The 27,888-nt window shown below is 48.8% G+C and overlaps 3 protein-coding genes across 5 annotated transcripts; 2 read left to right on the top strand and 1 right to left on the bottom strand.

The window, feature by feature from the left end:
- The first annotated feature begins 503 nt into the window (after positions 1-503).
- nt5c1aa (5'-nucleotidase, cytosolic IAa) lies at positions 504-13,289 on the top strand. The gene is made up of 6 exons (XM_088933386.1): positions 504-1,020; positions 4,545-4,712; positions 5,705-5,834; positions 8,072-8,194; positions 8,820-9,004; positions 9,804-13,289. Exons 1-6 carry the CDS (start codon positions 886-888, stop codon positions 10,161-10,163), a joined length of 1,101 nt encoding a protein of 366 aa, XP_088789512.1. The 5' UTR covers positions 504-885; the 3' UTR covers positions 10,164-13,289.
- Positions 13,290-14,454: 1,165 nt separating this feature from the next.
- Positions 14,455-19,025, bottom strand: LOC148820388 (interferon alpha-inducible protein 27, mitochondrial-like). 2 transcript variants are annotated; one of them, XM_088933384.1, is made up of 6 exons: positions 18,742-18,873; positions 18,279-18,415; positions 17,418-17,477; positions 16,141-16,170; positions 15,493-15,654; positions 14,455-14,683 (listed from the first exon to the last, which is right to left on the bottom strand). In XM_088933384.1, exons 2-6 carry the CDS (start codon positions 18,391-18,393, stop codon positions 14,592-14,594), a joined length of 459 nt encoding a protein of 152 aa, XP_088789510.1. In that variant the 5' UTR covers positions 18,394-18,415; positions 18,742-18,873; the 3' UTR covers positions 14,455-14,591. The 2 variants fall into 2 exon arrangements, with proteins under 2 accessions (XP_088789510.1, XP_088789511.1); XM_088933385.1 differs by lacking the exon at positions 18,279-18,415 and having other exon boundaries at positions 18,742-19,025.
- Positions 19,026-20,657: 1,632 nt separating this feature from the next.
- On the top strand, positions 20,658-27,439 carry LOC148820387 (ribonucleoside-diphosphate reductase subunit M2-like). Of its 2 annotated transcripts, XM_088932128.1 has the most exons (11): positions 20,658-20,760; positions 22,017-22,086; positions 22,208-22,282; positions 22,395-22,433; positions 22,900-23,040; positions 24,653-24,769; positions 25,024-25,157; positions 25,366-25,460; positions 25,598-25,731; positions 26,245-26,463; positions 26,638-27,439. In XM_088932128.1, the coding sequence occupies exons 1-11, from the start codon at positions 20,723-20,725 to the stop codon at positions 26,788-26,790; spliced, it is 1,215 nt and encodes a 404-aa protein (XP_088788254.1). In that variant the 5' UTR covers positions 20,658-20,722; the 3' UTR covers positions 26,791-27,439. The 2 variants fall into 2 exon arrangements, with proteins under 2 accessions (XP_088788254.1, XP_088788255.1); XM_088932129.1 differs by lacking the exon at positions 20,658-20,760 and having other exon boundaries at positions 21,749-22,086.
- Positions 27,440-27,888: the final 449 nt, after the last annotated feature.

Here is a 27,888-nt window from a genome sequence, read left to right as displayed (position 1 = left end):
GTAAGCGCTTAGCAGTGCTGCAATGCTCTGTAGAATAATTCTATCCCTTGTGCTTAAAAAGACAGACATTGCTCTTACTCGGTCACAGGGCACGGACGTCTGGGTTTTGCACTTTCAGTGAAGGATCACAAGGGATCATGCAACAGGTATGGGGTGCACTCTCTTCCGGAGCTCCGACAACAAGCAGTCTATCCCTCTTGGAAGTGGAGCTGCCATCAGGATTCCCATCCTCCTCGTGGTGTAGTCCGGAGGCTATGAATAATGGACAGGGAAAGCGCTCTGTTCAGCTCAAGCAGGATCCTGTGTGAGTGCAGGTGGACCAGCTGCAGGGCAGGTGGCTATCCACACGCACACACCAGCTGCGTGTACTGTATGGTGGGAGGTATGCAGCACTCTTGGGCCAGCAAAGGGTTAAGAATGTGGGCTGGCCACCGTGCAGCGAGCTGTCAGCAAGGCGATCCTGAGCCTGTGCCGGCGAGCTGTTTAAAGGGGCTGTGAGAGAGCGAGAGCACATTGCTGCAAGAGTGAGAGAGCGAGAGCAGGAGAGAGAGAATTCACACACGCACTGGGGAGCCTCGGGATTACTGGAGAGAGGTTAAATGACAGACGAGAGGAGACGGGGGAAAACAAGACCGGCAGCAAAACCAGAACAGCAAGACCAAAAGGGACAGGAATCGGAACACAGCCTTCCTCTCCCTCTCCGCTTGCCCCTTCCTCTCAGCTCCCCGCCTTGCCTGGCTTCCACTTGAAGTGCCTGGAAGGCGCAGCAGGAATTTCCCAGAGTCCTGGGAGGAGGAGGAGGATTAGCGGGGGGTAGCAACTGGGGAGGGCGGGGTGGGGGGGATTCTCCGTGGATGAACAGACGCAGCCGAGGCAACAAGACCCATGAACCTGGACTCCGCACAGGCCAGCGGCCGGCAGAGGAGAGGGGGCAACTCTGCCAATGGAGAGGGTAGGCCCCACTGGGAGGACACCAAGGCTTTCTACGACAAGCTGACCCCCACCAAGAAACCCAAAACGGTAATGTCCTGCTGTGTCACCCTCCCCCCCCCCACCTTCCCCCTGTGTGTCCCCTGCTCCTGCTCCCAGGCTGCTCTCCTGCTGCTGGTGTCTGTGATGCTGTCTGAGCAACGGCTCCCTGCGTCTGCCATCGCCTGGCCGTGCTTGTGTGCTTGTGTGCTGGTGTGCATGTGTGCCTGCATAGAGAGCTGCAGCTCCGCGCTGTCTTCCCTGCCCCCTGATCTGCCTGCCTGCCTGTCATTACTGCTCTGTGATGTACGTGTGTGACATGCATGACAGCATCACCAGGACCACCCTGAACATAACTGCACGCCTAATTGCGTTTCTGTCATTGCAGTCCTGTCACTAACAGCAGGAAGGTTTTTGGCATACAGAATTATGTGTTTGCTTTTGAGAGCTGCATCACGGAAATCACACAGGCTGCAAATTGAGATAAAGAGTCACTAGGGTCACAACCATCTCTGCGTGCCTGGACTGTCTTGAGAAAGCAGAAAGTGTAAATGTGTGCAGATTAGCTCTTTTTGAAAACGATTGTCCCCTATGTAGACCAAAATAAATTGTGCATGTTGATGCAGAGTATCTAGATAATTATTACTAAATAGGCACACAATCAATGCTTAACTGAAGGGTGTTGAGTGTTTAACACAAATAAATAAGTACTGGAAAATGTACTGTAAGGGTTAACAATTGTGTAACATACTCATATGACAGGTTAATGCAGGTTTTTATTTCAAAATGCAGCTGGTGACTGATGAACATCTTCCCTCTTTCTCATCATAGTCTCTCCATTTGATGTCTTATATCATTACTGCTAATGGAGACTGCAGCTCTTTGCCCCTGATTTACATCCATAAAGATTAAAGGGATTTATGGCAACAAGGGAAATTATTTTAATTAATTGTGACAAAAGCCAGTCCAGGCAAAAGCTCTTTGCTTTTCATACCCACAAGGGCCACTAGTATTATGATCGATATGGCTGGATAACAGTAAAAGCCATTTGGATCAGTCTGTGACTAATCACAGGGTATTCAATATAGTGCCTTTCAAGGTAAACAACCTATCAAAGTACTGAAAGGATATGGAATTATTTTCTAACTCATTGTTAAATAAACAAAAACATCATAGAAAGAGGATAAAAGCAAAAAAACAACTGATTAAAATCAAAACATGACATTTTATAAACACAGAACATGCGCATTTCTATACACTATGGATATACAAAATCTGACAACTGTACACCCATAGACCCTCATCCTGGTGCATGAGCCTAGCACTAACCCTGGCATCAGAACTAATTTTTAAGAGAAAAATCCATAAACATGGGTATGCTTTCAGTGTAGACTTGAAAAAAGAAAGGGCGGGAGCATTGTTAAGAAGTGGGAAGAGAATCTGTTCATGTCTGTTCGAAGAGTCCTGGGCTCTCTCACAATCTATAATTAACCGTGTCCCTGTCGCCCCTCCTGTGCTCCCCTGCACTCTCACTGCGCTGAGGGGCAACTCAGCAGCTGGGTTCACGCCAAACAGGGGTTTAGTGGCAACTGCTGTATCTGTCTTTCCTGAGGAGGAAGAGCTCAGTCTTCCTCACTCCATTTCCTCTTTCAGATCCCAGACTTCACTTAAATCCTCTCCCTATCCCAAACAGAACTACACACACAACTACATATATAAATAGCTGCAGCTGTGATATGTATTAAAATAGCTCTGGAACTGAGACAGAGACATGCTAGAATAATTTTCTTTCCAACTGAGCTCTTGATCACTAACACTAATTGATCCCTGTGATTGAACCTATTGATTACACCTTTCTATGCTGTTTTTGACACCATTCTGCTGCAGGATTGCTGCTGCTAAACAATTCTCATCCACTCCCTCCTTACCTGCCTATCAACAGGCTGAGCCTTACATCTGCCTACAGACCGCTTAGCAGGTCAGCAGTTAATCATGTCCAAACACGGGTGTTCAATTCCTAGATTCTACACACCTGGATGAGTGCACTTGCAAAGCCCAGAAATTTACTCAGGGATGATAATAATTACTTACCCCCATCCGAGTTTTAATAATCATCCTGACATCATTTAGCCTAACTGGCCAAGGGCTCAGCTGGATTGAACACAAGAAGACACAGGGGTACTTCAGAATCAGCGACATAAAGCATACATACGATATATACTGTAAGAGGGTGTCCATCTCTCTAGTTACCATCTAGGGAAGGGGTTATTAATGTAGCCGCAACTGAACCAAGGTTATCTGGTGACCTGTTAGACCTCAGCGCAGCCCTGCCTTGACATCACCAAAAATAAACTAAACAATATATTGCTAGAGACTTAAAAAACAAAACTTAAATAAGAACAGCTCAGGGTTCTTTCAGAACATGAGGACTTAAGGCTTCAGGCAGCTGAGTCATTTCCGTTATTTGAGAGCTGAAATACACTGTGAACTTTCAGATACAACTATATTTATAACCCCTGCTCTGTGTGCCAGCCAAGATTAGAGCTGTGGTGGGCATGAGGGGGTGGGCGCCAGCCTGTCACTGTGCTGCCCATGGCCAGCCACGCTGAGAGGGGCTCAGCTCCATGCCATTGCTTGAGAAAACACACCACACTGACTCCGCAGGCCTGGGCACCCCAAACCCACAACCCAGACGACCCCCTAAGGACCTGGGGCTATTGAACTCTGATGAGTTACAACTGGTTTTTTTTTTAATCAGGAAGTTCAGAAATCATTTGGGACAAAAATGTAAAGGACCTTCAGGCCCCGAGAACCAGACTTCCCTTCATTGAACAGAATCGTGTTTAATCGATCGATCAACGACCTACACGTGTTCTTCAAGAAAACTAACGAGTGAGGGAGACCCGGGAAGATAAACTGGCTGGGGGTGGAGACCCCTGATCCAGACCATGTCCTGATGAAGCTGTGGCTTGTGAGACTTCCTGTGGATTACCTAAGAGACGTACAGCCCTGAGAAAGACCACGACTAAGCAGGGCAGATGCCTGGTACAAGCACAGCCAAAGCAGGGGGAAACACTGTCGAAATGTACCGTGGTCCATGGTCCTATATAAACACACTCGACTGCATACAGGTACATGAATACACAGCACCATTAATACGCTCACCCCAGTGTCAGGAAGTGAATGCAGATACTGTAAAAAAACACTTCTACATAAATTCAAATTCAGTCTTTGTTACTTTTGTAATCAGGAGTTATCGGTTCAGTTCCTTACGGGCATAGCATTATCGGCTATTATATAGCTTAATTAGCAACACATTCGTTTGACCAATTAATTAATCAGATTACTTGCAAACAAATCTGTTCAATTAAATTAATCAAAATAATGAATGAATGAACTGGGTGATTTTGCTAGGGACTTAACTGAACATAATGGAGCCTGCTGGCCAGGACACAGGATTCTTAGCCACTTCCAGGGCTCAGGGCTGTGCAACCCCTGCGCTGTGTCTGCAGCTCTGAGCACGGCGCGTGGCCATGCCGCGGGTCGTCGCAATAAAACCCCACTCCTCCTTTCAGCCGAAGCCGCAGAATGCCATCACCATCGCCGTGTCTTCGCGGGCGCTCTTCCGGATGGAGGAGGAGCAGAAGATCTACGAGCAAAGGGGCGTGGAGGAGTACGTCCGCTACCAGCTGGACCACGAGAACGAGCCCTTCGAACCCGGGGCTGCCTTCCCCTTTGTCAAGGTCAGAGCGCTTGTCTCTGTCTCTGCCTGCTGCTCCCCGGGGCTCTACAAGCAGTGTGCAATGGGATGAGCGAGAACATCAGTAGAGCACTGATAGGCTTTGAGGAGGCATCACATTTCTCATCGCAACCCAAGTCACAGACTAGTTACAGAGCTAGTTTGACAGAGAGCCTGGGTCAGAGGATGAGAAAGATGGCCACACTCCTCCGATGCTGCTGGGAAAACCCATTTTGCTTCTCACAAATTTGCTGGCATTTTCCCAGCCCCTGGGCTCACAGAAGGAAGACTTGTTTGTCAGAAGCAGACTGACCTTCTTCTGTGTGAAAGTAATTCGGCGATTAAGGAAATATTAAATTAGAAGGTGGAAAAAAAATTAAGAGCAAGTAAGAGAGTGACGGCAGACTGGCGAATGAAAATCCACAAGGACTAACATCCCCCCAATAAGCTGATGTGTTCAGGAATGTCTTTGAGGAGTTGGGCAGAAGTAGTTTTGTCTTGACCTGCTTAGCTGAAGGGCCACTGCCTGGCTGCAGGACAAGGAAGTCAGGACCTCCTGCAGTGAGGAGGTAACCAAGGGGGAGCTGCACAGAGAGGGCAGAGAGAGGAATACAGGCAGGAGAGAGGGGCTCCTGGTGGCACTGATGCTCTTTCAGGGGGTGACGTCATGGAAGACTGGAGTTAGAGTAGCAGAGAGCAGCAGAGGCGAAGGAGAGTGCGGTTCCTGCCATCCTTCCTGGACTTTCATTAAAAACTCCATTAACTAAAGGTACAATTGCCAAGAAACACCCTCCCTCTTACTGATGGAAGACAATCCCTCATCCAGTCATTGAAGTTATGGATATCATTGTTCCTTAGTCGCAGTAACAGCTCATTTGTTGGGCGTCTGAGTCTCCTGGCTCGCGCTGTTCTCAGGTCATTTGTTGAGATGCCATCTGACCAGGTCTGTGTGGGTTTCTTGCTGTGTGTCCCCTCCGGTCCGCGGCGCGTGCCCAGGCTCTGGAGGCCGTGAACAGCCGGCTGCGGGAGCTGTACCCGGACAGCGAGGAGCTCTTCGACATCGTCCTGATGACCAACAACCACGCGCAGGTGGGAGTGAGGCTCATCAACACCATCAACCACTACAGTGAGTCCCGACTGAGCTGCAAGCACCCAAGAGCCCGAGGAGCCCTCTGAGTGGGCTCCCCAGTCACAGCATCACAGCCCAGACATGAGCAAGTCTCTGATACTGAGGACACCGACAGCATCACAGCCCAGACATGAGCGAGCAAGTCTCTGATACTGAGGACACCGACAGCATCACATTCCAGACATGAGCAAGTCTCTGATACTGAGGACACCGACAGCATCACAGCCCAGACATGAGCGAGCAAGTCTCTGATACTGAGGACACCGACAGCATCACAGCCCAGACATGAGCAAGTCTCTGATACTGACGACACCGACAGCATCACAGCCCAGACATGAGCAAGTCTCTGATACTGACGACACCGACAGCATCACAGCCCAGACATGAGCAAGTCTCTGATACTGACGACAACGACAGCATCACAGCCCAGACATGAGCAAGTCTCTGATACTGACGACACCGACAGCATCACAGCCCAGACATGAGCAAGTCTCTGATACTGACGACACCGACAGCATCACAGCCCAGACATGAGCAAGTCTCTGATACTGACGACACCGACAGCATCACAGCCCAGACATGAGCAAGTCTCTGATACTGACGACAACGACAGCATCACAGCCCAGACATGAGCAAGTCTCTGATACTGACGACACCGACAGCATCACAGCCCAGACATGAGCAAGTCTCTGATACTGACGACACCGACAGCATCACAGCCCAGACATGAGCAAGTCTCTGATACTGACGACACCGACAGCATCACAGCCCAGACATGAGCAAGTCTCTGATACTGACGACAACGACAGCATCACAGCCCAGACATGAGCAAGTCTCTGATACTGACGACACCGACAGCATCACAGCCCAGACATGAGCAAGTCTCTGATACTGACGACACCGACAGCATCACAGCCCAGACATGAGCAAGTCTCTGATACTGACGACACCGACAGCATCACAGCCCAGACATGAGCAAGTCTGAAGATATCAATGACATTGAAGTGATTTTGGAAAGGGCCCTTTACATTTTCTCAAGCTGACAGTGAGACTGAACCAGTGACCTTTTCACACATTTCCAAATCTGACACACAGGCCTTACAGGGGCCACATTCCTGTGCAGTACCCAACAGTGCCCCAGATATAGTTAGAAAGCATCTGTACAATGTCAGCCTTTGATCTCCTTCTTGGCTAATTGTGTGAAACAGTCAAAAGACTGCAGTCACGTCAGAAGAAAGTACCGTAAACACAGTTTGTTTCCAGCTAACCAGAGGGCACATTCCAGGCCTGAAACAAGTTAACCTTAAAAATATTGTCCCATTCCATCACAGCAGTGAATGACCCAGGGATAAACCTAAGATGTCTTCTACTTTCTAAATTTCAGCTAAGCTTTTCCCATTCAACATTTGATTATGCAGGTTAGAAGTAACAATCTCACAACTAATAGCTCTGTATGAAGATGTTCTACATTGTGATAATTTGTGCTATTGTAGAGCAAGTTATGGATCCTTTACATTGATATATGCCACAAGCGCTAAACAGAAATGCAATGTAAGCTATTTCTACACTCCACTTGAGGATCTTGAGCATGTGGAGTAAACTGTCCACAGAAACGCGATGCTCTGTAATACCACAGGGTTCGAAGGCCAAAGGTCAATTGACAGCTCTCACGCCCTGCACGTTATCCCAAAGAGATGTGGAGGAAAGGGGGGGGGACGCAGAGGTCTCTCTTCTCCTGGCCCCCAAACTCCCCAAATACACAGTGGAAACATCCGCGGATGTTTGTATTACCAGGGTTGAAACATAAATGAACTTTTGCAAAAGTTTTTTCTTTTTAATTTTGTTAGTCCAGAGTGCACAGTTTACGATTGTTCACAAACGCGTGCTGATGAACCAGACGCCTCATGAATACACATCTACTGCGTCCCCGGCAGGTTTCATGCCGGTTACAACTAGTGCAGGTTATGTCAGTTCGCTTCATTTCTAAAGCAACAGCAAGGGTGAAAAGAGACAGCTCCACCGAGCCCGAGTCTTCATTTAGCACAGAACAGGGGCACCGTTGCCACTCTCAGCACTCTCTCAGACTGGGCGTTTCTGCCTGGCGTGGGACAGCCGAGACAAGTACAGGGGGTCATGGGAAGAGAATGCAGAGCGCCAGCAGCCCGCGCTGGCTGTCAGGGGACGCAGTCTGGCGGGGCTGCTGACGCGCTGCTGTCTGTGCTGTGTGTGGGCAGACCTGTTCATCGAGCGCTTCTGTATGACGGGAGGGAAGAGCCCCATCGGCTACCTGAAGGCCTACCACACGAACCTCTACCTGTCCTCGGACTCCGAGAAGGTGCAGGAGGCGCTGGAGGAAGGTGAGTGCCCCCCGAGCCCCCCGCCCCCGAGACTCGGAAGATCTGCTCAGTCCCCTGTTATTCTCTGTGGATCTGACCGGGCACGCAAGGCTGCGTCCACTGACTGTACGTGGCACACTCCAGGGCTTCATTACAGGTGCACCTCCACTGTACCAGGTCTTGGATCTGTTCTGTAATGAACCACAGGCTGTTTCTTAAAAGCAGACCAGGAAATCTCCAGTCCAATAAGAGGTCAGCTTTATTTCATACAGCCCCCTTCACAGAAGTGCATCTCGGAGGTTTTGCTCAAAAGGCCACACATTCGGAATATCATAACTCAGCCTGTTAAAACGCAGCCAGTGAGACAATTCATTCATTAAGAATGGTCATTAGAGAAATGACGCACGAGTCTCCAGGAGAAGGGTGCGCCACATCGATGAAAATCAAACCAAAATCTTTCCACTTCTCATTCTTCTTAAAAGCTCGCCTGAGTGGCTCTTTTTTTTGACATACCAGTTTCCCCAAGGAAGCACAGCGCTGAACCTCTGAGCTGCTTCTGTCGGACTTGACCTCAGCAGGGCTGCGCGGGGGGCGGGTGAAGCAGACTGCGGGTTGTGATCTCCGTGTCTCTGCGCCTCTGCCCCAGGAATCGCCGCGGCCACCATGTTCAGCCCGGACAAGGCCGTGGAGGTGTCGGACTCGCAGCTGCGCGTCGCCTTCGACGGGGACGCGGTGCTGTTCTCGGACGAGTCGGAGCAGATCGTCAAAGCGCACGGGCTGGACAAGTTCTTCGAGCACGAGAAGGCGCACGAGAACAACCCCCTGGCGCACGTACGTCCCCCCGTACGCGCGTGGAGCATATGCCCGGTGTCAAGATACCGGCTACAGCGAAAACGCGACTCACCTTAACACCCAGCCGGGACACAGCTGGATGAAGACACAACTACAAGAACTGCAGTCCCAGCGCGGCGCTGTGGCCAAACTTCGTTTTTTTTTCCGTAAACGTCGAGGTGGCTGTTTGTGATACCTGTGTACTTACACACCTTTGCCCACCTGACCACCCGAGCAAGTGTCCTCTTTCTTAAAGGCACAGGCCTCCCTCGTGTTAGTGGGGGTTAGGGCACAAACAGATCACAAGTAACCCTGTGAACCTGCGTGTTTACCTGTTAGAAACGTGAAAATCAATGAAGGCGGCGAGTTACACACAAACATGTTCCATTCTCAAACAGACCGCGCAGACAGTGTGTTTGTAATGGCGCCCTGGTGGCACAGTGATTAACATTGCAGCACTGGGGCCCTGGGTTCAGCTCCTGGGGTGCAGTCTGCTGGAGTCTGTAGGTTCTTCCTGTGTTCATGTGGGTTTCCTCCGGGTGCTCCGGTTTCCTGCCACAGTCCAGAGACATACTGGTGGCTTAATGGGCTTCTGGGGAATTTGGCCCTGGTGTGTGTGCGTGCGTCTGTGTGTGTGTGCGTGCGTGAGTGTCCTGCAGTGGGGGTTCCCTGCCTTGCACTGCTGCTTGCCTGGACAGTATCCGGCTCCTGGTTCTGGACAAAGCGGTTCGGAAAATGGCTGATGGCTGTTTGCTTTCATGATCCTCAGCTGCCCCTGTGCTCTGTCGCCCCCCGGCAGGGTCCCCTCAAGTGCTTCCTGGAGTCCCTGGGCAGGCTGCAGAAGAAGTTCTACGCCAAGGGGCAGCGCCTGGAGTGCCCCATCCGCACGTACCTGGTGACGGCGCGCAGCGCGGCCAGCTCGGGCGCGCGGGCGCTGAAGACCCTGCGCAGCTGGGGGCTGGAGACGGACGAGGCGCTCTTCCTGGCGGGGGCCCCCAAGGGCCCGCTGCTGGAGAAGATCCGCCCGCACATCTTCTTCGATGACCAGATGTTCCACGTGGAGGGGGCGACCGAGATGGGCACCATCGCGGCCCACGTGCCCTACGGCGTGGCGCAGAAGCACAGGCGGTCCCCCGAGAAGAAAGAGGCAGCCAAGTAGCCCCGCTGGCGTGCCGTGCGAACAGCCCCACCCTGTCCCCGTCATCGGTGAGACGGGGTTGGGGTGAGTGAACCCCCGTTTCTGAACAACACTTCTCAGCAAAGCAAAACTCAAAAGAAAAGACAGCGCGGTTTAAAACACATCTCACACCAGAGGGAAAAACAGCGATGCAGTTGGTGGTTTACCAAGACACCACAGCGTACTAAAATAGGATCTATTTTTTGCAGTTTGGTCCTTGTGAGACAGTTAGTTCTTTTTACATTGTTAGATGTGTACACATTAAGGACAGTGCATCAGGTAGGGCAGCTTTCAAAATGACATCTTCTGCCTTGCGTTTTTAACTACTGTAAGTCAAAACCTGGATCTGCCGTGAGATAGCTCTGAAACAGCCACCGCCACGGGCTCACTGCAGCATGAGGCTTGGCCATCTGCGGTGAACACTGCTCGGTAATCGTATTTCAAACGGGCTGCATTTTAAAAACATAACGCTGCAGGAAGTCGTGGGGCAGAGTATAACTGAGACCTGTGGAGGTATAAAGCTGTTCGTGAGTCCTGACCCACTGCAGAGGAGCAGGGTGGTGCAGTCACACACCCGCGGTCCCCCGGCAGTGTGCAAGGTTCCGCTCAGTTCTCAGCCGTGCTTTAATCATGTTCAGGAACCGTCTGGCCGCTTCAAACAAATATTCGCACCGCCGCACGGCCCGGAGTCTAGAGCGGCTAGAGAACACGGCCGTGTCGTAATATTGCACCTTTTACCACTGGGGGCAGTGCTTTCTTTTTTAAATCCCCACCCTGAGAGAGAGACTGTTTAAAAACCTTGAAGGGCAAATCACTGTATCCTACAGGGGGGAATGCTCTGAAGGGGAACGACGACCTCCGGACCAGACTCCCACCAGGTGACTGCTGCAAACAGGTCTCAGGCATGTTGACGCAGCAGCCTCTTAGTGTATCTTGGCCATTTTGCTTTAACTATACCATAAAATCTCGCCATCGATATTTTTTTATTGATAATATATATAAACATTTTAATGTTTAATAATTAATTTTGGATTTTGGGGTGCAATACAGTGTTGAAAAGCTTTTCATCTGAGGCTTGGAGAACATAGAGGCAAAACAGAGGACAGAACTATGCTAGGCTTTTATCTTTTTCAAAAAGATTGCTGCTTAAACTCCTCGGATTGCTAGCAATGGAAAAGCAGCTGTCTCCATGCTGTTGGGGTGACTCTCCTAGTTAATCCTGACAGAAAACTCCAAGAAGATAGTGAATTGTTTTCAGTGGTTTTAAAGTCTAAAGCTCACGGACTCTGCGATTTGTGCCTGAAGATTCTGAATATCCAATAATTGGTATTAATAATGTTCAGCAGAAAAGAGCTTGTTGACTTTTAAGGGTAAATGAATGCTCAGCTCTGGCTGACTAGCAATACAGCATGTCCTGAAGTTCAAGGAAACACAGGTGCTGACGTTCCTGGCAAGTACTTTTGAATGTCTCCCTCTTCTGGCGAAAAGTGATAAAGCACCCCAGTTTGCGCTGTTTCACAGGCGAGCGCTGAAATTTGAACCCCACCCTACAGAGCACGTCAATCGCTACATTCAGTGGCGTAAATTTCTAAAAGTCTCAGCGAAGGCGTTAACTTTATATGCATACGGAATCCTGATTTTACAGTTTTTTAGGATGTGAATGCTTGCTGTGTCTTAACTGCGTCAAAGTATCTACATATAATTCTAAGTCATATCGACATTTGACAACAGCCATTCTTCTTGTTGTTGTTGTAAGACAACACAGCCCCCAGAAATAAGGGAATACTCATTCCTTGTTCATAAAATAAAAAAGGCTGCTGTATATGAACAGATTTTTAGATTATTTTTATTTTAGAAAGACCGTTAGAAAGATTTATGTATCTTTGGTTTCAAAAAACGTAAACATGGCGACTTAGTTAATATTTAACACTTTTTTAACTGCCCTTGTTCCTTAAATTGTCTGAGACGAGATTACAATTTCTTTTAAAAAGCATTAATGCATTTTGTTCTTTGAGAAGCAATTAAAAACTGTTCTTTTACGTCGAAAAACTCAATTTCCCAAAAACCTCCACGGTGCGCTTCCTCAATGTGCAATAGGGGTAGCTGGGAAATGCAGTTTTTTTAAGCAGGCTGGGCGCTCAATATTGAGTTCTGAACTGTAACCAAAGATAAGTGAAATCAGGCAAGACGTTTATCTATAGGCTTGAGGATTTTATCACCTGATATTTAAGTATAAAAGCACTTTAATAAAACTATAAAATATAAAATAAACATTCTTTATATAGATTCTAACTGGACTGGCATCCTGTCTTGGTTGTAGCTTGGGTCCTCTGCCTGGCAATTTGAGCTCCAGCTCATCATAATTTTCTAAATTAAGAATTGCGCGGTTACTGAAAACAGATGGGTGGAATGGAGATCATGTCCACTGCTCTCAGAAAGACAGAGCTCTACAAACGTGTTAGCTGTAACAAGGCAGGAGCAGAGGGCCTCTAACATTCACTGTTTTTCTCCAGTGTTATCTTAGAAACTGAAACACGGACTGCAAATCTTTAAAACCAGGATCTTCTCATGTTCGCAAGACTCTGGGTCTCACCACAAGTTCCGTGCAAGCACTGACCCTTCAATGGTTTCTTGTTAATGCTTCTAAACTTTTGTTTTGGAGGATTGCCTTTGAAAAACTCGAAACTGCACTTACACATCTCTAAATTAATAAATACATCACAAAATTAGTCCACTGTCTGAGATTTTAAAAACATTTCTAATGAAACTCCTGGTGTATCAGTTGTAGTTGAGAGGGACACTGTGATTGCACACTTGTACGCTGTCCATGTCTTGTCTATTTATACACTAGATATGAGGAATGGCTTCAGGCCTTGGCAGGAACACCAACAAGCCACATGACTCCCTGTTCTCCTGTTCTGTTCTTCTCACTGAATGTCTTCTCTGTGTTTGCAAATAATAGCTGTGTGTCTAGTTGTGTTTCGTAATGTACTTTGTTTACTTAGAAGACGAGCAACTACTTTGAGCACTGTGTCAACATATCATTTTCTTAGCATGCAGAAGGGACAAGGGACTGTGTGATAATAAATATTGGAAAGAGGTGCACTGTGGTGCTGCTGTCTGCCTGTTTGCCATTTTTCACATGTGAAGCCTGAAAGTGGACAAAGATCTGGTGGCGAGCGAGAAACTTTGCAGATGTAAACACAACACCAAGAGCACAGATATAAAGAAACATGAGGACTGAGAACAGATCTCGAGACCTTCACCCGAGTACGGCTGAGGAAAGGGGTGTCAAGAGTGAGGCTCTGAAAACTGAAATGACACTGGTTTAAAAAAGCTCCAGTGCTGCTAGTGTCCACTGTTGCGCAGTAGCAGCAGGGCTAGCCCAGAAGGCCAGGGGCGTACTCACTGCCTCCTCCTGGCTGCCAGAACCTGGCGGTGGATGACGTGCGCTGCCTCCGTGTCAGACGTGACTCTGGCATCCCACGGCCCACACAAAATCACCGTCCACAGCCGAAAGCTACAACTACCTGCTGCTCAGCACCACTGCTCCACTGATATGACCTGCCCACGTCACCCCAGGCACCTGTCTACACCAGCAGGGGATGTAGGGAGCTAGCCCCGTTCCCACTGCCCATTTCCGAGCAAGAAATTTTTAAAAAATTATTCCACTTTGTCCAGATTGGTCCTAAGCCACATTTATAGTTTTGAGCATTAAAAATGTAAAAAAAAAATCAACTGATGAACTCCTATATTCCAGCACTTATCCAAGACAAAAATGCCCACTTGGCAAGTTCGTTTCACACTAGGCAGTGATGTCTTGGTGCCAGTCGGTATGCAAATACACAGCAGCTCAGAAAGGCTGGAGATGCATGGGATGCCATTCTTTAACCCCTCAGTTTTATATCAAATGACATTCTGCAGTGAAAGCAGTATTCTGAAAATACTGCATGCAATAGCATTTGCGCTTACAATGCCAAATCAGTTTTATTGAAGGAGGAAGGAACATTGCCTTTGTACTCATATGTGTATACAATGCATGCTCTTTATGAGTATTTTAGTCTAAATTGAAAAAGAAAACATAATTGATTGTAGCTTTTAATACTGATTTATTAAGCGCAGATCACAGACCCCAATCCGACATAGTCCTAGAACAGTTTGTCTGTATTAACATTAAGTCCTGGTAAGTCAGTAAATCAGTCTGATTAGGGCTAATCAGGATGTGTGAAAACCAGCCTGAGTAGTTCCGTTAGAAAAGATCAAATGCCACAAGTACATTTGCAATTTTCTATTTTAATGTTATTTGATTTCCAGTCACAGGATGGCAATTATAAGTAATGGTATTTCTTCAGGATTGTGTGCGATTATTATTTCAGAGAATCCAGCACTTATGTCTGCAAAGCGCCACTTCTATTTGCCAAACAATCTACCGAGCACGTATCCGGCCGCCGAGCCGATCCCGCCAGTGACAGCAGTGGCACTAGCAGACAGTCCTGCCGCACCTGCAAAAAAAGAGTTGAGCTGGTGAGCCAGCTGCAGCCACGCCCACCACAGGAAGGGGAGGGGCCTCTGTGGAGAGCAGGGAGCAGGTCCTCTCCCAGGGCACATGTTACAGAAAGTCTGCAACTGGAGAATAACACTAGAATATTAGGAATACCTGGCCCATTTTTCTCATTCGTTACTGCCAGCTAATTGATCCCAGGATCTCATCAACTCATGTTCCTAAAACTCCCCGGGAATTGTCTTCAATTAAATTGCTGGGAAGCTGGTCCCAGACCCACAAACCCCTTTGATATGAAAGAGTGCACTGTAAGTTAAATCCTCAATGCGTTTTCTAATAACATGCATCTGTGCCCTCAGGCCCACACTTTGCTGATGATCGTGAATGTGATCATTTGAATCTCTTTGTGGACACTTTTCAGGACATTTTCATCCGGCCTCAAGACGCACAAAGAAGACTAAGATGTGTCAACTGGTGAGTGTGTACGCCAGGGATCTCCAGCTCTGGCCTTGGAGCCCTGTGTCTATACTTTTCCCTAAAGCTACAGCCTTTGCAGTTCTGAGAAGAAGTGTTAAATCACAAATAATGGTCACATTTAGGTCAGCAAGAGCCGAGTGGAAATTTAAACTTGCAGACACCAGGGTTAGGGACCTCCCTCTGAGGCCAGGAAGTACTCCGACTGGCGGGCAGCTCCGTGTTTTGACCGGATCTGGGCTTTGGTCTCTCTCGGAGGCTGCGTGGAGGATCACGCCGCTCGTCTCCAATGTGCGGAAACAACAGGAGGAAAGGCACAGAACCCGGGCACGCTACCTGCTGACTGAAGCACGGCCACCAGGCTGCCAGAGGCCACGCCCCCGCCGCTCATCACGGCCGAGATGGACATCATCTTTGCTGCGATGGACCCGGCCGCGATCCCCCCTGCGGTGAAACCCGCTGCCCCAAGAGCCAGAGGAGCCAGGGTGACCGCCGCCACTGGAAGGCACAGAACACCTGCTTTAACAGCGCCCCCTGCTGTCTCCCACAGCACAGCCACTTCCACAACGCACAGACACGAGATCCTGTCGCTCAGCTGTGTTTCAACATCGCCATTAAGCGAAGTGAATTTACCTGTCCAGAGGGACTGCTTTACTCTATTGTTAGCATCTGTCTACAACCGTAGAGATGTATATCCTGCAGAGCTTCTGCATGCAAAATCACAATGACCTGCCTGACTCTAAAAAACTCTAAAAAAAGCTTTTCAGATTTTTCAGAGCTAGTCTCTTGGTCTCTGCATCACTCTAATCTTTAAGAGTACAGGTACAGTACAGGTTGCTCTAATGCTTTTACCAGGAGGCCATGTCACCATCATTACCATTTAAGGACTGAAACAACTCTCATCATTATGGACCATTTTAGCCAGTTTGATATAGTTTCCCCTCTCTATATCGCTGTAAAATAGGCACAGTGCATTTCACTTACCTCCACCACCAACTATGGGCAGAACAGTTTCTGAAGAGAAAGAGACAGAAGAAAGGAAAAGTAAATTTGTACCAGTAATCTGAGTCTGAAATGCAGGATATGTTCATAACAGTCTAGACTAACTCCATTTGTACCCATTAATCTTTAAATGCATATTTTCATTTACACCATCAAGTTCCCGAGGGCACCAGAGAATTTAATATCTGAAATACGATGGGATCATCACTATCGGGACTCTGCATTCCAAGAACCCCAAGGCATCGCAATCGCTACTGTTCCTTTTAGTTCTACTCTCTCAACTGGCAAAACCGACAGGGGTCTTCATCAGGGTCTGAAGTGGGTTCCCACCCTCACCGGTGTCTCATCGATAAACCTCTGACAAGGCCTCTAGGGCAAAATCCAGCAGGACCACCACTCAGGGCCCTGGTTTTCTCTCTGCCGTCTGTAGTCCAGTTACCGGCTGTGTCAGTATGTGGCCATGTTGCAGTTTCAGAGCCAGGACAGGGAAAACAGACGCGGACCACAGCAAGTGGTAGGTCTTGGAGGGACTCTCTTATCGTGCAAATCCGGCCACAACAATCACTTGCACAGGGAAATGATTGAAAACAGACAATCATCCTTTTAAGAATGTTAACAACTTTGTAGGGATTTATTGCTAGTGTTGGAGTGTGTACTCATTGTAAGACGTGTGGTACACAGCCTTATTTGTTCAAATGAAATCTGCTCATGTCGCCGCCTGACTCTCCCCTCTGACAGACCTGCTCGGCAGGAGGAGAGAGCACGTGCTCCAGGCTAGCTGGCCTGCCACCCTCGCATGGGGAGCTCGGTCAATGTGGGCAGAGCACAAACTGAGCAAAGCAGAAATTTGACCGGTTGCTCTCCCATGTTCCAGTCTTCTTGCCAGGTCAGTGGTCTCTCACTTATACCTTCCATGAGTGTCCAGCTGCCCTGCTTCTTCACTGCCACTGCTGCAACCTGCCAGCTCTCCTCCTCAGCCTGCCTAACCTCCCTCTGCACCACTGCTTTCACCCAGCACTTGTTTTGGACCAGGAATTCAGAAAACTACGTCAGACATTAAAAACAGAAAGTAGTTCAGTAGCTATCTGCGTCAGCATGCGTAGGCTGCAAAGGAACCAGTAAAGGTTTATTCCCGGGTGTGACACCCTCCTGAAGAAGGCTCCACAGCCAAAACGTTGCGTTTCTTTTCTCCTCTTTTCAGCAGAGAATACACCTTTACTGGTTCCATTAAATACAGATGTTACTGAGCTGTGTCTTACTGGCAATTGTCATCGCACAATATTCTTCTGTGCTCTTGTCTTCAGGAGACCCAGGATCAGCTGCAATAAAAAAAAAAAAGATAAACTGCTTGACTGATTATGAATTTAGCAGACATGCCTCTCGAACTACCGCCAGAGGCGAGGCAGTTAATTAGACTGCAGCAAAGTCGATGAGAACAGCGCCTCAGCTTGATGTCTCTTCTGAAGCACAGAGGGCCAGCAGGTTTTGGAACTGGCTCTGCATGTCACTGAGCGCGAACGGGGGCTCATACCCAGGACCTCTGCGCAAGAGGTAAGCACAGGGGGCGCGTGTTCCTGTACTACAACCTCACCTACCACCCCACGCAACCTCATGAGCCATGATGGTGACTTTGGTATGAGGAGTCCCGAAAAAGCTAGAATAAATGAATACACACAGAGCCTGGTCCCAGACTCTCGGCATACAGAGATCAGAGGCAGTGGGGGAAGGGGGGCAGGGCCGAGAAGCACGGAAACCCAGCTGCCAAGCCCCGAGCCTGGCATCACTGCGCATGCCCCGTTAAGAGGAACACTGCACGGACCTTTGTGCAAATACAATCCACATACATAAAACGCACAAAAAAAAAAAAAGAATGTTAAACCTGTTTCAAACGCATAGCCCTGTCAGCAAACAACCTGATAAAAAAAAAACATTTGAAACTGCCCACATTCAGTACAGAGAAAGAGGAAGCAGAGGAGACGGAGGAGGCGAAGCCTGCGGGATAGTTTCGCTTCTTCACTGAACTGATGAGCTTCCTGTCGGTGTCAGAAACTAGACGCCGGTTGCTGCCGAAGCGGCAATCGCCAAAGCAGGACAGGCGACGGAAGAGCCATTTACCCTACCCGAGTCCCTGTCCTCTCTTTCAGATCTGTCGCTTTCTGACCCGGAAGGCGTTTCAGTTTCGTCTTCCTTTTCCGAGTCTGAAGAACTGCAATCCTCAGAATCCGGCTGAGTCATGTTATCGAGTGTCGGGGACTACCTGCACTCGTAGGAAAACAAGCCCTGTTCAAGAGGACTACAGACTGGAATTCCTAATTCCCTGGGAAAGCAATAGGAAGGACAATCGTCCAAAAAAATCTATACCTGAATATGGAAAGGCTTCCTGTCTTAAAATCTGTTCATAATGCAGTTTCTGCTTAACGCGAAGTACTATAGATAAAATATTTCACTGCGCAATGTGCCATTAAATGAAAATTAGAAAACGTCAATCAGGAACAATCGGCTATGCAGAAAATCCGTGCGGTGAAACACCAGGACATTTTTACTTTCCACTTGCTTTAGAGGACTTAATTAAAGACTACATACCAAACTCCCGATCTCTCTCGAACCTGCCTCTCCTTCCAAGGCCGTCCAGGAAATCTGAGATTCAGTTCTGCGATCCGACCTGAGCGGCGGGGCGGGGTGGGGTGGGGTTTCCGCAGAAACGTAAACGAAACGAGAACGTCTTACAGTTCATTATACCAATGTTTATTTGCCCCGTTCCCAATCAGATTAACCAGGTTGTCGCCTCTGTCAGATAATATACACAGAATTATCTAACCCCTGATAATATTGTAGCGCCCTCGCCTGGCGTTGCGCCCGGCTGGGGTGCGCGGCGAGGGGCAGGACGGGAGTCGTGGTGGCCAGGGCGGGCACTAGGAGAGCCACTGGCCAATGCAGCTGACCCATTGCTCCTGGTTTTGCACCCCTTTTTATACATGTAACCCTATTACCACCGTATACCTGTGTAACTACCCGAATTGACTCCTACAACCCCACCTACCACCCCAGTGTGTTGTAGCGTGTTTGTCTCTGTAGCCCTCTGTTGTGGTTGCTGTGCCGGAGGCAGGTGACGCCCTGACGTGTTTGACAGGACTGGGGCCGTGGTGAACAGTGTGAAAACACGCCCAGTGGAGAGTGAGGAACATGAGGGTGTTCAAAGGCATCGAGGGCTCAGTCAAGGCAGCAGGTAGCCTGGCCCTGTCCATCGCCCGAGAGAACTGTCACCCCAGAGACCTGTGGAGAGCAGGGAGGGAGGAAGCAGAGACCATGTGGAAAATAGAGGGCGTAGGACTGTACCTCAAGAATCTGTGATAAACGTTATCATGTAAAAGTAAAGAACGGGATTTGCACCTGAACACGATAAATTGTTGCTATGTCATTGTTACTTTGTCTAAACTTAATTAGATGTGTTCATATATACTGTTTTAAGTATGTATATATATATTAATGTAAAGCTTTCTATTTTGTGATTCTCTGTGTTTATTTGTGAAAAGAAAATAAACTTCTTAAAAATCGAATCGAATCGGTTAATAAAGCGCCGTGTTCTCAGTTAATTAACAAGAGCCTGAACTTCTGTCTCCCTCCTCGACGAAACCGTCGCGTTACAATACGCCAGCTTTGTTAGCCTCAAACTGACTGATTACACATACGTAGCTTTTCCTAGTAACTGTAGGAACAGTGGTTCGTTTCTAGAAAGGTTTTTGGACCGATATCGTGACATTGGCGAGATGTTCTTTTGTATGAAAAAATAATTAAAGTTTTTTTTATGATGAAAGAAACGTGGAGGTGTGAATCTCAGAGTAGGCTGGGTTCTAGAAATTATTTCGTCTCAATCCGACCAATACACAGTTAATATAAAAAGAGACAAAATAATTAAGGACTACAGTACAGTTGTCGGTGTTAAAGTGGGCAGCTGCGTCAGCATGCGTACAGTAGGCTGCAAAGGAACAAGTCAAGGTTTATTCCCTGCTGAAAAGAGAAGAAAGGAAACAACGTTTCGGCTGTGGAGCCTTTTTCAGCTGTGCATGTACGCTACATCTGTATATGTGCTCGCATTAATCTCTTTCCTCTGTCAAATGCAAAGAGCTTTGTTGGGAACACCTATAAATTAGTGTTGCCAAAGTAATAACAATTCGCAGCACACCACCACCACCAACAACAACATTATTATGATCAGTTGTCATAATATTACGAATTGAAATGTTTTCAGTCTCTCTGCGTCCACTTTAAAAGTTTCCTGCACGAAATCGCGTTCTTCGTCGTCGTCGTCGTTGTTGTTTTTTTGGTTGAAAACGACCCGAACTCCAATCTCTTTCATTACGGGTCCTGCAGACGACAAACCCCCGCCCTGCAAGGTTATAAAACACCGCGTTGTTCAGCCTCATCCCTACCCCCCCCTCTGAAAGCGGGTCAGCGGAGCAGGCGTCCGCTGAGGGCGGGGAGAAGGAGCAGATGGTCTTTGGAGGGAAACCCGGAGCTTTTGTGAACTTTTGCAAAGTAATGAGGGGGGGGCAGCTGGGAAGAGATGGCTGTGGACTATAAAGTCATAACCAAAGAGAATGTGTAAAAACTGTTTTTTTGTTTGTTTGTGTATTCCGTCCTTTTTAATGTCGCGGTTTTTGCTGAATCACCTCCCAACCCGGCCGGCTCTGATAGCCACCAGCTGACACGATTCGGTCGTGACTCATCAGCTCACCTGATCGGCTAGCAAAGATTAACAAGGAGTTGAAAAGGACGGGATATATCCTTTTAATACAACCCAAAAGCAAAACGTCGTTTCTTGTAACCAGAATCACACGATGAGTCGCTACGGGTCCGTTTCATCAATCTGGCTTTATAAATTTGGCGGCAGGCTCTCGATATGTGTAATTCGGTAGCATATTTCACAAGACAAATACGGTGTGTGGGCATCCCTTTAATTACACACTCCTGTAAATTATATTTATAAATGTGCGTTTATATCACTTATATATTATATAACCTAGATCCAAGATTACATTTATTTTACTCATGCAGTCTTTACACTTACTTGATTAATAAATTAAACTATTTTACCGTGGTTCATTTTAAAATAGCGAATTATATCGGTAAACATAGCGTATTAGTGGCTCATACTTTCTTAAATCATATTTAAATAATAGAAATTCCGTTTATGCTCCCGCCAGTTTTCCCCAAAAAGCCGAAGAAATTTAAATCCCCCCGGTCTATGTCTTAAGCGTTGAATATTCACGAAATATTTAAGGTGGCTCTGTTGTCTGGCCGCATTTCCGCAAGAGGATAAAGTGGTGCTTAAATTGTTTTGGGCTTTTTAGTGACTCCAGGAGCTTAATTATTTAAATCGTGGTCTTCATTTCTTTTTTATGAATGTTTTATGACAGTAAATTCAAACGTTTTAAAAACTTTACACACTGACTGTTCAGTGCTTCCTTAAAAGGTTGGACCTTCCGTAGGGGCGCCGCACGCCGCCAAAGTGACGTCTCCCTCGCTGATTGGCTGAAGGAGTTCAGCGCGCTAAAGACAAAACTTCATAAACTGCAAATTCCGCCTAAAAACTCACTTTGTAGCGGCTTTCTTCTCTGCGCTGAAGCCTGTTCTTGCTTAGATTTTTTAATTCGTCGTCTCCGTATTTTATTTACTTCTTTTTTTAATAGCTTCACTATCCTTCTGGCTTTTTTTTTTTAAAAAAAAGAAGTTGCACTTCATAGTTCCGATTTTTGAAACCGCCGCATCTTAGATTTTACGTCGATATTTTTCTTGCCTTTTTTTTTTTAAAAAAAGTTAAAATCGGACAAAAAAATAACCATGCTCTCCGCTTCTAGCACAGCGACCCGCACTCCACTGGCCCCTAAGAATGAAAACGCGGCACAACGTATTAACGATGAAAACACGGTAAGAGTTTTTATGTGTGGTGTGAGCACTGACTTCTTTCTACATACTGTATGCAACTTGTATTGTATTGCACTCAAGATGCAGCCTTGCTGATTGCTCTGGGTGTTGTATGTCTTCACAGCCGCCGTCCTTGAGCGAAACCAGAGTCCTGGCTTCCAAAACCGCCCGCAGGATTTTAGCCGAAGTAAACGAAGCGGTAAGAAAGACGTCTCCGGCGTCTGTGGACCCGGGGTAAAAATTTAATCGTGTGCGACTAAACCTTGAGTCGGGCCGCGGTCCGTAACCAGCTGTCCCGTCCTGTGTTCCAGAAACCGGGGGTCGACTCGGGAACGGCGGCGGCGGAGGAGGTAGGTGGGCCTGAGCGCGTTTTGATTATTTCCCCGTTCATCTCGGCTGCAGACAAACTGACGGCGATCCAAAGCAAAAAAAAAAAGTTGCACTGAAGTAGATTTCGGATCCTGTGTATAGTCGTTCTTACCGGAGTCGTCCTTTCCTTTGTCTAAGATTAGGCGGGACTGTCTTGCCCGTCTCACAAGCCAGCGCGCCTCGGCTCGGCTCGGCTCGGAGCGCACTTGTGCTTCTCAGTTTTCATGACTTTGAACGAAATGATGCAACAGCCGCGATTACTGCGACATTCATTCAGGGGTCCCTACAGCCTTTCCGAGCCCCCACCTTGAGTTAATTCGCGCGTTGACCGCCCCAGCCAGTATGGGTAACCCGATACCCCCCCTCTCTCTTGTTTTGAGAAGGGGGGGGGAAGAGACCGTCTCTGTGCCGTTGTGCACGGGTCTGACCCCGGTCCCGTCCCCACAGGAGCAGAGGCGGCTGGAGAGGCTGCAGGACGAGCCCCTGCTCAGGGAGAACCCGCGGCGCTTCGTCATCTTCCCCATCCAGTACCACGACATCTGGCAGATGTACAAGAAGGCGGAGGCCTCCTTCTGGACGGCGGAAGAGGTACCGGCTCTTTTTATAAGATCGCTTTGTTGGCCAGACGGAATCTCTTTTCGCATACCCCAGCTTGCTCTCCCTGAGACGCGCAGACGGGGGGGGGGGGTCAGAGCGCAGGGTCAGCCATTTATACGGCACCCCTGGAGCAGCTGGGGTGAAGGGCCTTTCTGAAGAGGGCCAACAGAGTAGGATTACTCTGGCGGCCGCGGGATACAATACAATCCTGAGCCACACAGCCACCGCACCGCCCCCAGTATTAAATTTTAAGGGGGCTCCGAGCGTCTGGCCGGAGCCGAGTGAAAGCGCCCGGTGTCCTGTTCAGTTCAGTGTCCCCTGAAAATTGCCCCCCCCCGTCCGAAATGCGCACGTATCCGTCAATTCAAATTCGACGAGGAGCTTTATTGGGAGAACCGATGAATTACATTGGGGGGGCAGTAAATTTTCATGCTGAAAAGAGAAGAAAGTAAACGCAACGTTTCGGCTGTGGAGCCTTCTTCAAGTGGAATAAACCTATTACTTGTTCCTTTGCAGCCTGATGCAGCTACCTACTTGGTGAATCGGAGTGTTGCCAAAGTGTATATAGTTAACACATCTACAGGCATTTACAATACACACACAGCATAGGACGATTGCATCCAACACAAGAACCTTGAGGGAGGGGCTCCCTGTTCCTCGGGCTGGGACAGGAGATCACACACTGTATTATTGAGGGACGGGCTCCCTGTTCCTCGGGCTGGGACAGGAGATCACACACTGTATTATTGAGGGACGGGCTCCCTGTTCCTCGGGCTGGGACAGGAGATCACACACTGTGTTATTGAGGGACGGGCTCCCTGTTCCTCGGGCTGGGACAGGAGATCACACACTGTGTTATTGAGGGACGGGCTCCCTGTTCCTCGGGCTGGGACAGGAGATCAGCCACTGCCAGCTCTATTGACTTCCCATCTAGGAGTCCCCGATAGGATGGGGAGCTGTTCTGACTGGCAGCCGGGGATTAAAATCTTTTCCCCTTCCGTTACGATGCGTGTTCTTATCATCCACATATTAAACAATTAATCTTTAAGGACAAAAGATGCAGCATGTGTGCAGTCTGGGGGGCCGCGGTGCAGCGGTAAAGAAAATGACATTACTCTGATCCCAAACGCACAATAAACACACCGAGAGACCGCTCTAAACCCGTTACGCTGTAAACAACAGGCCCTTTTTCAGCCATGTGGTGATAAGTGAAGGCACAAACCAACACGCAGGAGCTGCCCATATCTGTAGTTATCCCAGAAAGTTTTGCAGAGGTGGGGGAGGGAGGATACTGAATCCGATACAACGCCTGTCTCCGATTATAAAAGAGAAACAAACGGGAACTGCTTTTTTTTGATAAGTAATGTAGCTCATGATCTAGTCCTGCCACTACAATAAACGCCTGATTGAAATGTGAACATTACCAGCACCTTAAAATTCTCATCCTTCAATAAGTAAGATGTTCCAGTTTTATCTATGAACATGCAGTACATGGGAGTAGCATTGTGACAGTGCCCATGTTCCACATACTGTAATCCCCAGCACCTGGGGTGATTCGGTCTTCCTTCACGCGTGATTCATTTCCCTGTTTGTGCTTCTGCAGGTCGACCTGTCCAAAGACCTGCAGCACTGGGAGAGCCTGAAGCAGGAAGAGAAGTACTTCATCTCGCATGTCCTGGCCTTCTTTGCGGCGAGCGACGGCATTGTTAATGAGAATCTAGTGGGTGCAATTCTCACGGTGAACCTCTAGAGGGCAGTAGAGCCCCACAGGCTAGAGCCGCGTTTGCAAGAGAGCGCAGGGCATTCGGCCCTTCTTGCATCTCCTTGAGGCTGGCATTCAGTCCTGGAGGGGTTTTAAATACCCGAATCGCATTCCCAATCATCGCGGCCCTGCTTGCCGTCGGACACAGGCCTTTATGCGTTTTCTGGCTGGATGCACGCGCGTCTCTAACGAGATTCCCCGGCTGTGCTCAGGTGGGGAGGTTCAGTCAGGAGGTCCAGGTGACGGAGGCGCGCTGTTTCTACGGGTTCCAGATCGCCATGGAGAACATCCACTCGGAGATGTACAGCCTGCTCATCGACACGTACATCAAGGACCCCACTGAGAGGTATGGCTGGGGCCCCCCTGACAGAAGGGAGATAATTCTATCTCATGACATGATGTCCTGCTGTGAAGTTGCGCTCCTAGTCTGTTCTGCTCATTGGTGTGGCTTTGATTGGGCCGCTGGGGAAATACTGAAGGGTGCTGCGATGTCGGTCCTGCTGCAGGCCCTGTAACCCAGGCTTCTCGCTCTCTCGCTCTCTCGCTCTCTGCAGGGAGTTCCTGTTCAACGCTATCGAGACCCTGCCCTGCGTGCGGAAGAAGGCGGACTGGGCGATGCGCTGGATTGCCGACCGCAGCGCCACTTTCGGTGAGCGAGCTCGGCTGTTCTCCGCTGGCTCTCCTGTCCACTCCTCCGGCTCTTTCACCCGGCACGCGGGTGTTGGCCCCTCCGCTCCGGCGTGCCCCGAGACGGGCGTCGCTCTAACTGGTCGGTCTTTCCCGCAGGGGAGCGCGTGGTGGCGTTCGCGGCCGTCGAGGGGATCTTCTTCTCGGGGTCCTTCGCCTCCATCTTCTGGCTGAAGAAGCGAGGGCTCATGCCCGGGCTGACCTTCTCCAACGAGCTCATCAGCCGCGACGAGGTGAGGGGGCGCCAGCCTGGTGGGCTCCATACACGGGCGCTGGGCTCTCTCCTGGCTCGCAGCACGCGCGTGCGCAGGCTCATTCTGGGGCGGAGGGGTGGGAGGGGCCAGTCATCCCCCTGGGGTGCAAACGGGGCAGCTGGTTTCAAGACGCCCGAGTCCCTGCTGCTGTACCTGGAGAGAGCTGACCCAGCCATGCTGGTCACTCCTGTGGTGGACTGGTGCCCCATCCAGGGTGTCCCTCTGGATTGAGCAGTCCATGCACACCAGTTATCGCCTGGACTGATGGGCTGCTGCAGCTCAAATACAAAACTACCTGACCCCCTCACCCTACCTGTTCCGAGCCCCACTTGTACTTATCCAAGTCCAGTTATCTCCCGGGGTCTTGGCTACTGGTTTCAAGCGCTCCTTCTTAGTGTGCACAGCAGCCACCACAGATCTGAGAGCTCCGCTTCCTGAAGGTTTCCTGGCGCCTTGGCCATGGCTCACACGGTCCGTGTGTGTGCTTCCCAGGGGCTGCACTGTGACTTCGCCTGCCTGATGTTCAGCCACCTGGTGCACAAGCCCTCGGAGGCGCGCGTGAAGCAGGTGATCGCGGACGCCGTGGCCATCGAGCAGGAGTTCCTGACGCAGGCGCTGCCCGTCAATCTCATCGGCATGAACTGCGAGCTGATGAAGCGCTACATCGAGTTCGTGGCGGACCGGCTGCTGCTGGAGCTGGGCTTCAGCAAGGTGAGGGCTCGCTTTGTAGCGATGGAGGAACCCCAGCATTCGGGGGGGGGGGGGGGCAGTTCTAGTGAAAACTGCCTATAAAGCTTCCCCATTTGTCATGACTGTTTTTTTTTGGGGGGGATCTTAAAGCGTGTTGAATTTTCTCTTGAGCGACCTGTCTGCCCTGTGTTGCAGGTGTTCAAAGTGGAGAACCCGTTCGACTTCATGGAGAACATCTCTCTAGAGGGGAAGACCAACTTCTTCGAGAAGCGTGTGGGAGAGTACCAGAAGATGGGGGTCATGTCCAAGACCGTGGACAACACTTTCACTCTGGATGCTGACTTTTAACGATGGCCGTGCTGTATCCTCAGTCTTGGTGCATGCTCGCTCTTCCTGGTGCTGGTCTAAAATTGCATCGCGGCCTCATTCCTCAAGTCCTCATCTTCGAAATAAAGCATGCCACGTCAAGGCTGAGAAGGATATGAGTACTTCAGAGAACCGCTGTAGACCTCAAACTTGAATTTCGTATGGGGTAAAGCACTCATCTGCTGTCACCACTCAGAACATCCAGGTGTTCACAGCCCCTAGTGAAGCAAGGGTTCTAGGCATCTAGTCATTTTCTTTTAGTATAGAAAGACCTGGTTTACATGTAATAGCCTCATGTATATTGTAAGTTCAGGTAGAAGGAATTGCTTTCAATATGAGTGTTTACAGTGTCCTACAATAGTTGTTTTGTGTTGATTTTATAATGCAGATCTTTGACTGTTGCTCCACACTAATTCCCCAAGTGGAATTTTAAATGTAGTGCCCCACCCTCTTCCACAGTAAGCTCTCTGTCATTGTGGAATAAATCTCATTAAGGGGTATCCCAGAGTTTTATTTTAATATCTTCAACTACACTTGAAAAGGTTTGTATATATTTGTGAATTTTGTAGCTATGAATTGCTTTGTAAAGAATATATTTATGAAGAACTGATTAAATTCGGTTAAACTGCCACTATTGTGTTGTGCTTGATTGTCGCGGCGCATGTGTCCTCTGTATGGTGTGGCCGCTCATTTTAAAGTGGCGGAGCTGTGCAAGGGCTCTCTGCTGCCCTGTCAGCTCTGCAGTGTGTTCGCTGTCTGTGCCGTGACATTGTGGAGGGGAAAGTTTTCCCCCAGGTGAGGCGAGGGTGCCAGCTGCTCTATAATTAGAGCCGCCTGCCCTTCACTGTTTACAGGAAAAGAAAGGAGAGCAGATTTGCAATCTGTTCCGGCCGTGGTCATACAGGAGAGGTGTTGGCTGTTCAGGCTCCAAGGCTTCGCAAAGCTGATCTTATGGGCTTTAACAGGAGTGAAACAGTCCTGCTTCCTCAGTTCTGCTGAAATGGAGGGGATGTAAACTCATAGGGTTCACATCTTGATGATATGTTAAAATTGGCCACTTGGTGACAAGTGTTAAAACTG

This window comes from Atractosteus spatula, chromosome 14, assembly GCF_055471065.1.
Source record: "Atractosteus spatula isolate fAtrSpa1 chromosome 14, fAtrSpa1.hap1, whole genome shotgun sequence".
Classification (NCBI taxonomy): domain Eukaryota; kingdom Metazoa; phylum Chordata; class Actinopteri; order Semionotiformes; family Lepisosteidae; genus Atractosteus; species Atractosteus spatula.
The sequence above is the reverse complement of the archived record's forward strand: the minus strand, read 5'-3'. Positions and strand labels throughout refer to the sequence as shown.

What these genes read in the sequence shown, in the direction of transcription:
- LOC148820388 (XM_088933384.1), bottom strand. Translation starts at nt 18,393, where the DNA reads ATGACTCAGCCGGATTCTGAGGATTGCAGTTCTTCAGACTCGGAAAAG. An exon ending in GCCCATAGTTGGTGGTGGAG is followed by an intron (nt 15,655 to 16,140) that starts GTAAGTGAAATG and finishes TGTGCCTTCCAG; the next exon opens with TGGCGGCGGTCACCCTGGCT. An exon ending in GGCCGTGCTTCAGTCAGCAG is followed by an intron (nt 14,684 to 15,492) that starts GTAGCGTGCCCG and finishes CTTTTTTTGCAG; the next exon opens with GTGCGGCAGGACTGTCTGCT.
- nt5c1aa (XM_088933386.1), top strand. Translation starts at nt 886, where the DNA reads ATGAACCTGGACTCCGCACAGGCCAGCGGCCGGCAGAGGAGAGGGGGC. An exon ending in CTGCCTTCCCCTTTGTCAAG is followed by an intron (nt 4,713 to 5,704) that starts GTCAGAGCGCTT and finishes GCGCGTGCCCAG; the next exon opens with GCTCTGGAGGCCGTGAACAG. An exon ending in AGAACAACCCCCTGGCGCAC is followed by an intron (nt 9,005 to 9,803) that starts GTACGTCCCCCC and finishes GCCCCCCGGCAG; the next exon opens with GGTCCCCTCAAGTGCTTCCT.
- LOC148820387 (XM_088932128.1), top strand. Translation starts at nt 20,723, where the DNA reads ATGGCTGTGGACTATAAAGTCATAACCAAAGAGAATGT. An exon ending in CCTTCTGGACGGCGGAAGAG is followed by an intron (nt 23,041 to 24,652) that starts GTACCGGCTCTT and finishes GTGCTTCTGCAG; the next exon opens with GTCGACCTGTCCAAAGACCT. An exon ending in TGGAGCTGGGCTTCAGCAAG is followed by an intron (nt 26,464 to 26,637) that starts GTGAGGGCTCGC and finishes CCTGTGTTGCAG; the next exon opens with GTGTTCAAAGTGGAGAACCC.